Genomic DNA, 13,567 nt, shown 5'->3' on the forward strand with positions numbered 1-13,567 from the left:
CCCCCACTTCTATTTTATTCATCACTTTATTCTTCCAATTCACCTTACAAAGATTAGGCCTAGGTTTTGTCCATTTCTTAGTCTCCATTTGCTCTTCCTGCCCATAGAATTTGTTAGAGATTGCCTATCTAGTTGATACTCTAAATATGTCTTAGTCTCTCTAACAACTAGGGCTGCTACCCGCCCCATGAGGGCAAGTAGCCAGCCCCCGTACCTACTAGGGCCGAAAACCGGCCGGCCGGTTTCGGTTTTCTGCCTAAACTAAAACCGACCGGCACTTCAAAAATATTGGGTTAAACTGGCCGAAACCAACCGTGCATGGGGGAGAAAACCAGTCGGTTCCGGTTGGTTTTGGTTTGATAAGTCGGTTTGGCCCGTGGCTTTTGAGCCCTATTTTGGCCTTTTATCCAATACATGTTTGGGCTTCTTTTATATAGATATATATATATATATATTCCTAAATTCATCATCCAATATCTTTTAAGTTTTTGTTCTTAACTAATAATTCAATTCATCATCCAAGATCTTGTAAATTCATCATTCATCATATTTAGAATAAATAAAAATAATAAATAACTAAAGCATTCATCATATTAACTAACTAATTACTATATTACTTACTACATAATTAAAAATAAATAAAACTAACTTCACTAGATATTTAGTATTACATATTACAAATTTGGAAAACAAGCCAAATTGTCTTAAGCATAGCAAAAATGCAAGTAAAAAAATAACAGAAATAAATAAAACAAATTTTCTTAAAGACTTAAACATAGCTACAATGCAAAAAAGTAAAAATATCGATCTTCATGTTCGCTCATTATTGCTTCAAACCTTCAATCTTCAATCATCAATACTTGTCACGTTTGATTGTGCGATCAACTCTATAAGAATAAAATATCAAATGTTAGTGAATTCATATTATAAAAAATATGCAAAATTAAATTACAATGAAAATAAAAAAAAACATTACCCAATTATACTACAAAGCTCTCCACATTATCCATAGCCTCTTGGATATCAATGGGTGTTGACGGATGCCTTAACCAATTTTGAGTACAAATAAGTGCCTCAACAGTTCTCGGAGCCAATGAACTCCGAAAAGGATCAAGCACACAACTTCTCGTACTAAATGCTGACTCGGACGCAACCGTGGAAATATGCATGGCCAACAAGTCTCGTGCAATCCTCGCAAGTATAGGACAGTTAGCCTCATTTATTTTCCACCAAGTCAACAAATCAAACAATGCGTTGAGTGCCTCACAACCATCTGATAAATATCGATCCACATCAGTTTTGGTAATACTAGATCCCTTGGCGGAAGATGCCCTATACCACTCTTGGAACCATTTGATCTCACGTTTGCCATCACCTTCATTCATGGATCTGAATGTTGGAGGGGGTTGAGAAACTGGTGTACTCGTGGTGGAACCAAATGTAGCATTATACTTTGCATAAAATCTGCTAATACCTGTCTCACATTCGAAACCAACTCCTCAGCACGAAACCCATCATGAGTTTTCTTCAAATGGAAAGTAAGAAGCCTTAACTTGCTTCGTGGATCAAGCACAACAGCAATTAACATGAACAAGTTCATCCTATCTAATGACCCCCAATACTGATCATATTTGGTTCTCATGTTTATGGCCATACTCCTCAAACAAGTATTAGTACTCTCGCTCAGTATAATCAATTCAGTTTGGAGATTACAAATCTCTAAAAGACTGGTATTGGCTGTCACATATAAAAATCCAGAAAATCTAGTAGTGGCTTCATGAAACATCTCTAAAAACTTGACAAACACCGGCACTGTCTCCCATTCTGTAGCTTTAGGAGGTCTCATGTGCCCCTCATCAAAGTAAGAGAGGAAATTATAATCCTCACTCTCCATTTGCCTGAAAGCCTTCTCAAACTTTTTAGCCGTCTCCAACATCAAATAGGTTGAGTTCCATCGTGTATGTACATCAAGACACAACATTTTCTTACAATCAATTTTTTCTTTTTCTGTACATCTCTTAAACTTGTCTAATCTTGCGAGGGATGAACGCACATATCTAACTGTATTTCTAACCATTGTAATGACATCATTGCACTCTTTCAAACCCTCACTCACAATAAGATTCAATATATGAGTACAACATCTCATGTGCATATACTTACCCCCTAAGACATTCATTGTCAAAAACTATTTCAAATAGGAAATTGTAGTATCATTCGAACTTGCATTATCAACAATTACAGTAAATATTCTATCAATACCCCAATCAAGCAAGCACGACTCAACATATCTTCCAATGGTATCCCCTCGATGATTAGGGATTAAACAAAAATTAATTATTTTTTTCTGCAATTTCCAATTCTTATCAATGAAATGTGCAGTTAGACACATATAATTCAAATTCTGTATTGATGTCCATGTATCTGTCATTAAGGAAATCCTCATGCCACCATCTTTAAGCAATTTTTAAGTTTCCCATTTTCTACTTCATACAACTTCATACAATCTCTTGCAACTGTGACACGACATGGAACTTTAAATTGGGGTTCAAGAGACCAAGCAAATTTTCTAAATCCCTATCCTTCAACAACCTTAAATGGAATCTCATCAATAATTACCATTTCTGCAATAGTCAACCTCGCAATCTTTTCACTAAATTTGCGGGTTACAAGAGTCTTTAATGTACCACCATCACTCTCTCCAACCCCCTCCTCAAGTGATGCCTCACCTGTCAATATTTTTTGATACCTATCCAAAGGTCCACGTTTATGAGGATTTTTAAGACATGAAGGCAAATAATTTTGCATCATTGAAGTTCCGTTCTTCTTTGAGTGGCAAGTGTACATCTTGCCACAATAATTACATTTAGCCTTTGGATCATCTACAGGACAACCATCCACTTTCATAAAATGATCCCATATAATTGACTTGTCCGTCTCTTTCTATTTATTAGGTAATGGACAAATACTACTAGTAGGGACACTAGGGGGTTTTGAAACATGGGTCTCTCTCACATCTTCTTCCAAATTAATTGTTGGTTGAGGTTCATTTGTATCAACATCAATCGGAGATGAAGAAGAGTCCATCTAAATTATAAAACAAAATATAAATGTTATACAACATCACAAGTTTGAAACAAAACATAACACAAAATATCCCAACAGCTAGTTTGCAACATGACAAACATCACAAGTCTAAGAAACTAATCTAAGTTGTTCACTCATCTTCTCTCAATTTATATAAATAATTAACAATAACTAACAGATTATATATTAAAAAATTTTATATATATATATATAACAGATTATATATACAATCGATTTAATTTTATGCTAAAGTAAGAATCTGAGTACACCAGATTATATAAGTTAATATATAACAAATTATACATATATAACAGATTATAATTTATATATATATAACAGAGTATATATATATATACGATTTATGCTAAATTAAGAATCTGAGTACAAGATTATATATATATATATATATATAATAGATTATAATTTATATATATATAACTAGGGCTGTACAAATAAACCGGCTGTCTGACCTGTCCGTTTTTTCGACTTGACTCAACCCGAAATCTTAACCCGTTTACAAGCAGAATTGGAAACGGGTTATACCGTAACCATTTCTATTTTTATTGAGTAATACCCGTAACCCGTTTTCCACCCAAAATGTGTAGTGCAGCTCGCGTTGCTCTGTTCAACATTTCCACAGTTGTGAATCTGTGAATCTCTGAGTCAAAAGGTCTCCCTCAAGTCTCGACCTGATTTTTGGAATAACCTATAGGTATTACTCTCTCTCTCTCTCTCTCTCTCTCTCTCTCTCTCTCTCTCTCTCTCTCTCTCTCGCTTTGTTATTGTGATTTTCGTATGTGTATTTTCACTTTGTTAGGATGCTTTTCTTTGGGTTATATTTACTGCACTAGGCTCTCTTGTGTCAAGATGTGATCTGGGTTTCATGAGAAGGTAATCACTAGTGAAGTGTTCTAGCTAACTCATTGGGTTTCATGGGATCTGGGTTTCATGCGTTACTGACTGACTTCTATCTGGAAAGTCCTGCATTAGGAAACACTAGAATTTCCTGCATTATGGGTTTCATGGGAAAGTCCTACATTATGACTTTTATCTGGGTTTCATGCGTTATTTCCATCCTTTTGATCTCCTGCATATTGGTTTTGCTTTTAAATTGAAGTTTGAATTTTAAAACCGGTACTAGTGGTACTGTTCTTAATTATTCAGTAGCATATAATTAGATTACATACATTAGATTACCAATGAGCTACTCTGTAGTTGTCACTATACTTTTTCCGATTTGGGATTGGTTTTAATTGTTTAGTTTGGTTCATGAATGCTTGGGTGATTTCTATGTTGCTTGGTTGCTTTGACTAATTATGAGTTGCTGGGTTGATTTGATTGTTGGGTAAATTGCAACTTTAGTTTCTTGTCCTTCAAATGAAAATCAAGCCCAAACCAGACAGCCAGAAGTAGAATATGAAGACAAAAACACTAGAAAGTCCTATAAATACCAGCCTGCCATGACCTTTGAGACAATATATGGCAAATTTAAAGTCCTGGGTGTGCCTCATATTGGTGTTTTGCTCACTTGAATTATATAGGCAAGGTTTTTCAACCTCGGGGCAAGTTTTTATAATGTAGTTTGAAAAATACTTTAGCTTTTCATTAATGAGTGTAAAAGAGAATCCAAACAGAAGTTAGAGGCATGACTCTTGGTAATTATCAAAAACAGTAGCATAACATCTTAAATTATCATCTCAAAGGTTTCACCACCTATCTGAAGCAAAAAAGTTAGCTTAGAATCCCGGTAAGGAACATGGAGAGACTTTCCATTGGATAAATTCACTAGGTTCATTATCACAAGCCTGTAGATAATAATACCAACTGTATGAACAAATTGTAATAACCTGCTTCTAAATAACCATTGATGAAAAAAAAAAAATCTAAACTATAGATGAAACTGGCAACAACACACCCGAATGTCGAAAGAGATCTATTAATATTAGTAGCTTCCTTGAGACGTTCACCTTCAGCACCAGAACTCTTGCCTGTGAGTAAAATACACAACAACATGAAGGCATAAGTTAAGATTATTTACGATAATCTTGGTTACAACCCCAAATCTTAGTTAATAACAATGTAATCTGAGCTTTCTGTGCAACTGATGAGCAAGATCGGGTGGCTGTTGATCACCCTTAATTTCGAAAACTTAGCAGCAATGGTTTGCAGAGGAGTGTATAAACTTGGCAATGAAATGCTGATATGCAGTGGCCTCTCTCTTTGATCTCTATATATAGAGAGAAATATAGTCACATTGTGCTCTCTCTCTCACTAGTCATTTGTCCTTGGCGTGGTTGAACGCCAAGCTAGCTTAGCTAAACTTCAAACTAAGCACGTGCCTTTCTCCATCATCACCTACCTATCTTAAATTTGAACAATCTTGGGAGTCATTGTTTTTCTACTTTATCGGCCTAGAAAGATGAAATTAGTTCTAAAATGTTTGATGCTTCAATAGGACCAAAAGCCTCCCTATATATATCCAAATAATTCCCTTTGTTTTTTTTTTCTTTGTTTTTTTTTTTTTTTTCCGTCATCTTCCTTTTCAAATTCATAATTCCATCACGTGTTTGATGCTTCCATAGAATAATTATAGGCGTGCAATCTTTTATATAAATAATATTTTTTTATTATAATGATAATACATTTATAAATTATTTTATAAAAATATCTTTAATTTAAAATTCATGGAAAAGCCTTGTGCCTTTAGTACTTCTTGAACACGAAAGTAGAGAAAGGGGATGCAGGTGATCCAATTAAACTATATAGATAAAGTCAAAATAATATTATTTTTTGCATATGATTGACTTAAAGGATATAATTATTTTAGACTCCAAATATTTAAGAGCGCTATATTACTATAAACAATTGAATTAGAACATTTGAGATGATAATTATATTAGACTCCAAATATTTGAGATGATAATTTAAGTTGGCCCATTTGAGTCTTTGACTAATTTCTTTTTATATGTGTGCAGTTCTTATTTTTATCAATATTTCTATCATATGTATTGGGATTTTTATTAACAAATTTGTGGTCTCAAATTGTAGTTGAACCCTATGGAACTTAGTGCTGCTATGCCTTCATCTGAGTCTGAATCAATGCCCAATGTGATTCATTTGGATTGCACTCTACCTCCAACTTTAGATAACTCTCTCCCTACAACTAGTCCTCAAGTTCGCCCTCCTATCTCAAGAAGACGGAGTGGATCTGAAGTATGGCAACACTTTATGAGGGTTGAGGATGTCGAGGATCTCAATGAGCCCAAGGTTAGATGCGATTATTGTGGTAAGGTTTTGTTATGCCATCCTAAAAGACAAGGTACTTCATCCTTGAAGTATCATAATGAGAGATATAAAGTCTTTGATGCTAGTGGGGTTGGAAGGGATAACCCTCAGTCAAAAATAACCGGGACTAGGAAGATGGGGGTGGATGGTACAACTAGCAGTCCTAGTGTTGGACTTGCCAAGTACAACAAACAGAAAATACGGTCAGCTGTAGCTAAAATGATAATTGTGGATGAGCTGCCGTTTAGATTTGTAGAAAAACAAGGTTTTAAAGACTCTATGGCCGTAGTTGAGCCTAGATTTCTAATTCCCTCTCGCATTACTGTTATGCGAGATTGTATGAAGATGTACATGTTAGAAAAAAGAAAAGTTGAAGAACATGTTCATGGTATCTGATTATAAGATTTGCATTACTACTGACATGTGGACATCAATTCAAAATCTAAATTATATGTGCATAACAACCCATTTTATTAATGATGATTAGATCTTGCATAAGATAATTATAGATTTTAACAAAGCTCCTGATCACAAAGGGATAACAATAGGAAAAGAGATTGAGTCATCTATACTTGGATGGGACATAAAGAAGATATTTACAATCACAGTCGATAATGCATCTTCTAATACCATGGCTATTGATTATTTGAGAAAAATTGCTAAACTTAGGGACTGTATAGTATTAGACAATGACCTTATGCATATAAGATGTTGTGCACATATTTTGAATCTTATTGCCCAGGATGGATTAAAAGAAATTAATAGATCAGTTATGAAGATTCGAAATGTAGTTAAATGTGTGAAGTCTTCCCCTTCAAAACTTAATAAGTTCAAGTCATGTGCAGAGAAACAAAATATTTTGGGTGGTGGGCTTCTTTGTCTTGATGTTCCAACTAGGTGGAACTCAACATATCTAATGTTGAGTGCGGTTCTCAAATATTATGTGGCATTTGAGGTGCTGCAAGATGGAGACAATGAGTTTGGCCCATATTTACGTGAGGTTGGACAAGGTTTTTGTACAATTTTTTAGGCTTTTTTATAATATGACTTTGCAGGTTTCAAGCTCAGTTTATGCAACTTTGAATTTGTTCATTAAAGAAATATTTACAATCTATAAACATTTGAACATATTTTCCATGAGTGAGAGTAATATGCTGAAAACCATGTCGGAGAGGATGTTGTTGAAATATGACAAGTATTGGGGGGATTGTGGGAAATTGAACAAAATGTTGTTTATTGTGTCTATGCTTGATCCGCGCTTCAAGTTGGAAGTTTTAGACTTTTGTTTTACAAATATTCTTGGCCATGAGCGAGCATCTGAACTTGTTGATTAGTTAAGGAGGATGATTTAGCGGATGTATAAGCAATATTCAAAATCCAATATATAAGCAACACTTCTTATAATGATGAGGATGATATATTCAATATGTTTCAGCAATATCAAGCATCAAAAGGTGTGGTAGAGTCTAAATTAGAATTGGATAAGTATTTCATGGAAAGTGTTGAAGGATCGACACCCGACTTTGATATTCTAATATGGTGGAAGGTGAACTCAATCAGATATCTGATTCTTGCCAATATAGCTCGAGAGGTGTTAGCTATTCTGATATCTACTGTTGCTTCTGAGTCGGCATTTAGCGTTGGAGGTCAGGTCTTAGATTCATTTTATAGCTCATTGGCCCCAACAACAATTGAAGCTCTTATTGCACACAAAACTGGTTGATGGCTCCCTCCATTAATTATGACTCCCAAGATGTAATGGAAGATGATGAAAGCTACAAGTTAGAAACCGGTAAGATTCATATTTGAAGAATATTTTCTTATAGTCCTTTCAATTAATTATATGTTTAACATTATTTTTTATTTCTTGTAGAGATAACTTTGAAGAGTATTTTGAATGAGGCTAATTGAAGATTCTTTGAAGAATACACAATTCTTTGGAAGATGATGAAAGCTACAAGTTAGAAACCGGTAAGATTCATATTTGAATAATATTTTCTTATAGTCCTTTTAATTAAATATATATTTAACATTATTTTTTATTTCTTATAGAGATAACTTTGAAGAATATTTTGAATGAGGCTGATTGAAGATTTTTTGAAGCATACACAATTCTTTTGGAGTAGGACCAATGGATACAGAAGCCGCTTGTGTATTTTTAAAATTAAATAGGACCTACAGATTTTTGGTTTAGTGTGATTACTAAAAGTACATTTATACCACATTATTGGTTTATTAAATGAACACATGAACATTATTGGTTTATTTTTTGTATTTGTTTTTTAAAATGTTGGTTTAGAAAGCATTGGCAGGGAAGTTGGTTGTATGAATGATTAGAAAAAATCAAGTTGATACTAATTTGCAATCATTATATCCAATGGATTTTTTTTTTTTCTTCTAGAAAATGTAGCCAAAGTCATTGAAGTTAATCAATAGTTTTACCAAATTAATTTACATTTTTGGCATCATCCTATTAAGTACAAGACGAGAAGTTGCGCAACACTTTCGTATCCGTTCATTAGTATTAACATATGAGAAATTTCTTGAATGAGTTTTGCTTGGTGGGAATGCTTTATAATTTGTATTTGTCATCTTATTCTCATGAAAAGATGAATTATACTAATATGAAAATAATCTGCCTTTAAAACAAATAGACATATGACATATTTGGTTTTCTTCCTAACACATCACAAATATAATATATATATATATATATATTTAAACACGTGCCCAACAACAACAAAAATGGATAGGAAAACTATTCTGAAATTCCTATCGGGTTGGTATCAGTTATCGGGTAAACGGAAGACATCCATATCGAGTCGGGTCGGAATATTTGGTTATCGGGTTGGGTCGGTGAACAGTGCTATATATAACAGATTATATATATACGATTTATGCTAAAGTAAGAATCTAATTACAACAGATTATATAAGTTAATATATAACAGATTATATATATACAGATTATATATATAATTTTTTTTTTATATAGGAGTCAGAATACTCACAAAGACTGGAGGCAGAGGGAGTTATGGAGGCTGGAGGAAAATGGGGGTCACTGGTTCAGCTCTGCGGCGCCAGTGAACGGAGAGAGTCACAGAGTGAGAGACTCGGAGAGAGAGAGAGAGAGAGAGAGAGAGAGAGAGAGAGAGAGAGAGAGAGAGAGAATGGGGGGGGGGGGGGAGGGGCAGAAGAGAAAAGGGAAAAGGGGAGGGGGGAACTGGGAATGTGAAGGGTAATAACCCTAACCTGTTCCCAACCAAAGGCATCGTTGGCTTTTATTTTTTTTCTTACACATTTAAACAAAACGACGCCGTTTGATATGAGGGGGGACTGGGAACGGGAAGGGTAATAACCCTAACCTGTTCCCAACCAAACGGCGTCGTTCGCTTTTATTTTTTTTCTTACACATTTAAACAAAACGACATCGTTTTGTATAAGGTATATAATATATATATATATAAGGTCGTTCGGTTTACCGGTTTTCTGTGCAGTCGAACCGGGACCGAGCCGACCGAATTTGATTTCCATTAATTTCTACCGCCAGCTCACCGGTTTCGGCGTCCGGCTGTCTGTTGTCGTCGTTGGAGGTTGGTTCGCCGGTTCCGTGTACACCCCTAGTACCCACTAGGTGGGAGTCGTATTTTTGTCCCTACGACCTAGTCGAATGGGCGGGCAGATTCCCCCATGGTTGTCTGGCCACCAATGGATCTCAATGGGCCATTCACAACAACGATGGTGAGATAGAGAAGAGAGTGAGACAGGGATAGAGAAGATGAGATGAGAGACGGGGAAGAGAGAGTGAGAGAGTGAGATAACAAGGAGAAAGTGATGAAAACGATGGCAAGACGAGAGATAGAGGAGAGAGTGAGACAAAGATTCAAAAAGGAGAGAGTGACAACAAAGATAGCGAGATAAGAGGCGAAGGATAGAGGCTGAGATAGAGATTCAGAGATAAGAGACTGCCATTGAGAGTCAAAAAGAGATCTGAGGAGAGAGAGAAGAGAGTATGAGAGATAGAGAATAGAGAGTGAGATAAAGAGTTAGAGAGGAGAGAGACTATGACCGAGAGTCAAGAGAGACAAAGAACCGTGAGGGTTTTAGAAGAATATAAGAGGGAAGGGGGCGTTCTAGGCTAGTGGGTGATATTTGATCAGGGGTAGCGCCACACCCGGCACCTGCCCCCTCATTTTTAGTTTGGGCTGGCACTCACCTGCCCGCCCTCCTGATGAGGGCAGTTTGCCCACCCACCCCATGCCCGGTGGGTACAGGTATCTAGCTTGCACCATTAACAATTGCACTTGGAGGTATGAACTTATCCTTTAATATCAAATCATTTCTAAGGAACAATGTCCTTCTTATAGTACTCACCACTATTTTAACCTCTACCTTGTCCAAGACACTCACCATTTCTTCCAGCTACAACATGAAATCTATTTCGGCCTCACTTGTGTCTATCTAATATTAGTTTTTATACTTTTTGTATAAAAGATGTCAATCCTTTGAAGACTACAAAAACTAAATTATTAGATTTTTAACTTTGAAATATTAAATGATCATAACATGATCTATCTATCATTGATAACCCGAATGGAAAATCACGCCAATAACAATACAATGACAACATATGGGAAAACTACAAATCAAACCAATAGCTCATATACATATACATATACATATACACACACACACATACACATACGTATACATATATATACATATACATATATGTGTGTATATGAAATACTAACGCTGGAAAAGAATCCGTAACTCTGACTCCGCTCCAACTCTGAAAAAATAGAGTCAGAGGTGTCATCAGACAAATTCTGACTTTGATTCTAAACCCGACTTCAATATTGTACATATGTTATAAAAATATTTATTTATCTATATATTGATCATATATACTAGTATAGTTATATAGTTAAATTCAATAATATACTAGTATGAGCTAATTATTATAAAATAATATATTTACACTATAATATAGTAGACTAATAGTAGTTTAGGATATATAAAATCATAGTATTACTACCATACATAATCAAGTATCAAAATAAGTTATATACTAGTATTAAAATAGGTCTTGTATAATAAGTTAATAACATAGAATACTAATTTACTAAAGTATAATAACATGTAATTAGATACTCTAGTATATAAATAAGTTAGACACTAATATAGAAATAAGTCTAATATAATAAGTTAATAATACATAATATTATAATATAATAACATGTAATTAGACACTACAAATAATATGTAATACGATAGTATTATATATTAAAAGGCAGTAGCTAAATTTTAAACCTATGGTTTTTTACTTTGTTTCTCAGCTTCTATTATATTTATTGTTAATGTTTTTTATCATTACATATTTACTGTAAACACTGATGTGGAATGACTATTAACTGGGGCATCTTATTGATCTTGTTCAAAGAGTTTTGGTTAAGCATTTAGTAAACTTGAAATTTAAAAGCTCATAAAAAAAATCTTGTCTAAAAATGAGCTAAATATGAAACTAAAAAACAAAAAGCCCAAATCCAACTTCGTTCCTACAAGTCGGAACCGGATTGAAGCCTACATAAGTCGAAGTCAGAGTCAAAGTCGAAATTCAAATTCAATCTCCATCATGAGTCGAAGTCGGATTTAGGAAATTCCATCTATATGTCTTTTCAATTAAGTGCCCTGAGCTCCTTACTTCTTTGAGAAAATTTGTTCCTTCAAATATCAACTTCCACGATTATCACTCACTACAATGAACATCCAATCCAACGAAAGTAGAATCTCCTACTCATGAATAATAACACTCCGACATTGATGTCATAACAAGCAACCAAATAATTGATCAAATGAAAATTCTCACATGGAATGGCATCTCCACCAAACTCGAATTCAACAGTCATCTTCAAAAAAATTTTTACTGGGCAAACTACTCTCTCCCAAATCCTTGAATCTCTCCATTTTTACATAAAGCATCAAGTTCATATGGTCTTTTGTAGTTAACATATACATGTACATTCTAGACAAAACATATGCATGATTTCCCTAACCCGAAACAAGATTTTAAAAGAATCCTCAACCAAAACCTCTAGAACATCAAAGGATTCTTGCTCATCTTACAAAAATGGTAATCTCATCTATCCATAAGTGATATTGATCTCTCATGTTACTTTCTTGTCATTATCTAGTCCACTAGCCAAGCCTAATGAACTAGTTGTATGAGAGAGGTTATCCCTGAGGCCGAGCTGGGCCAAACGGACTTAGTCCATGGAGCTTAGCCTGAGGGCGAAGGATGGGCCAAACTAGGTTGGCCGAAGAGGCCCGGCAATAGAGATAGCCGGGCCACACGTGTCAATCGTGCATCGCCTGACACCTCTACTAGCAGATAGGTCTCTGCAAGCTAGGATAAGAATAGCCCGTGTCCCAAAGCCCCGAAGGCTAGGCATGTCTAGGAGTTGGTGCGCCAGACCAATAATGCTTCGCATTAGATGGGACACGGAGACAGGCACACCACAACCAGGGATCCATGTCACATTTAATGCTTTCCAGGGGCAGCCATGCCACGACGTGCTCCTTGGGTTGCCAGTTGTCGCCACAACTATGCCCTACCACACTGTTACTTGGCAGAGGGGTTGACAGCAGGACCTTACCCCAGTGCAGACTAACACCCCACAATCTCCCTCTTAGAGAGAGCCCGGGCCAGGTATAAATACGCCTTCCTCACTAAGGAGAGGGTCTTCTTCTTTTTCTTCTACACACTTTTACACTGATATTCTTCATAACCAGCACAGAGAACTATATGCTGACTTTAGTATTGAATGTATCCCTCACCACCCCAAAGCTCCCATTACTTCTTTGTTGCAAGTCACCAAGTTGGACTTCTATGGAGTTGCTCGGGTTGCAAAACACTATCAAGAAGTCGATCCAACTTTGAAGTCAAATAAACTTTTTATTTAACAAGTCAAGATTTGCCTATTTATCTATTTAAGTAAGTCGAACAAAGCCGCTAAAGGACGTTTGGAAAGAGCATCGAGGAGGAAGAATAAATCTCAACCTCCCCATTCGGATTCAAATTTATGGCCTCCCAAAGGATGCCATCAATGCTTCTCTTATTGGATACACCGGTTTGCCCTTTTTTTGCATATACCAATTACAATATCTCATTGTTTTCGTAAGTTGTCCATGATCAA

At 35.4% G+C, this 13,567-nt stretch overlaps 1 protein-coding gene across 1 annotated transcript; it reads left to right on the forward strand.

The window, feature by feature from the left end:
• The first annotated feature begins 6,144 nt into the window (after positions 1–6,144).
• On the forward strand, positions 6,145–8,095 carry LOC122312705 (zinc finger BED domain-containing protein RICESLEEPER 1-like). Its single transcript, XM_043127369.1, has 4 exons — positions 6,145–6,760; positions 6,882–7,372; positions 7,428–7,697; positions 7,808–8,095. The coding sequence occupies exons 1-4, from the start codon at positions 6,145–6,147 to the stop codon at positions 8,093–8,095; spliced, it is 1,665 nt and encodes a 554-aa protein (XP_042983303.1).
• The last annotated feature ends 5,472 nt before the right edge of the window (positions 8,096–13,567 follow it).

Source organism: Carya illinoinensis, chromosome 6 (assembly GCF_018687715.1).
Source record: "Carya illinoinensis cultivar Pawnee chromosome 6, C.illinoinensisPawnee_v1, whole genome shotgun sequence".
NCBI classification, from domain to species: Eukaryota; Viridiplantae; Streptophyta; class Magnoliopsida; order Fagales; family Juglandaceae; genus Carya; species Carya illinoinensis.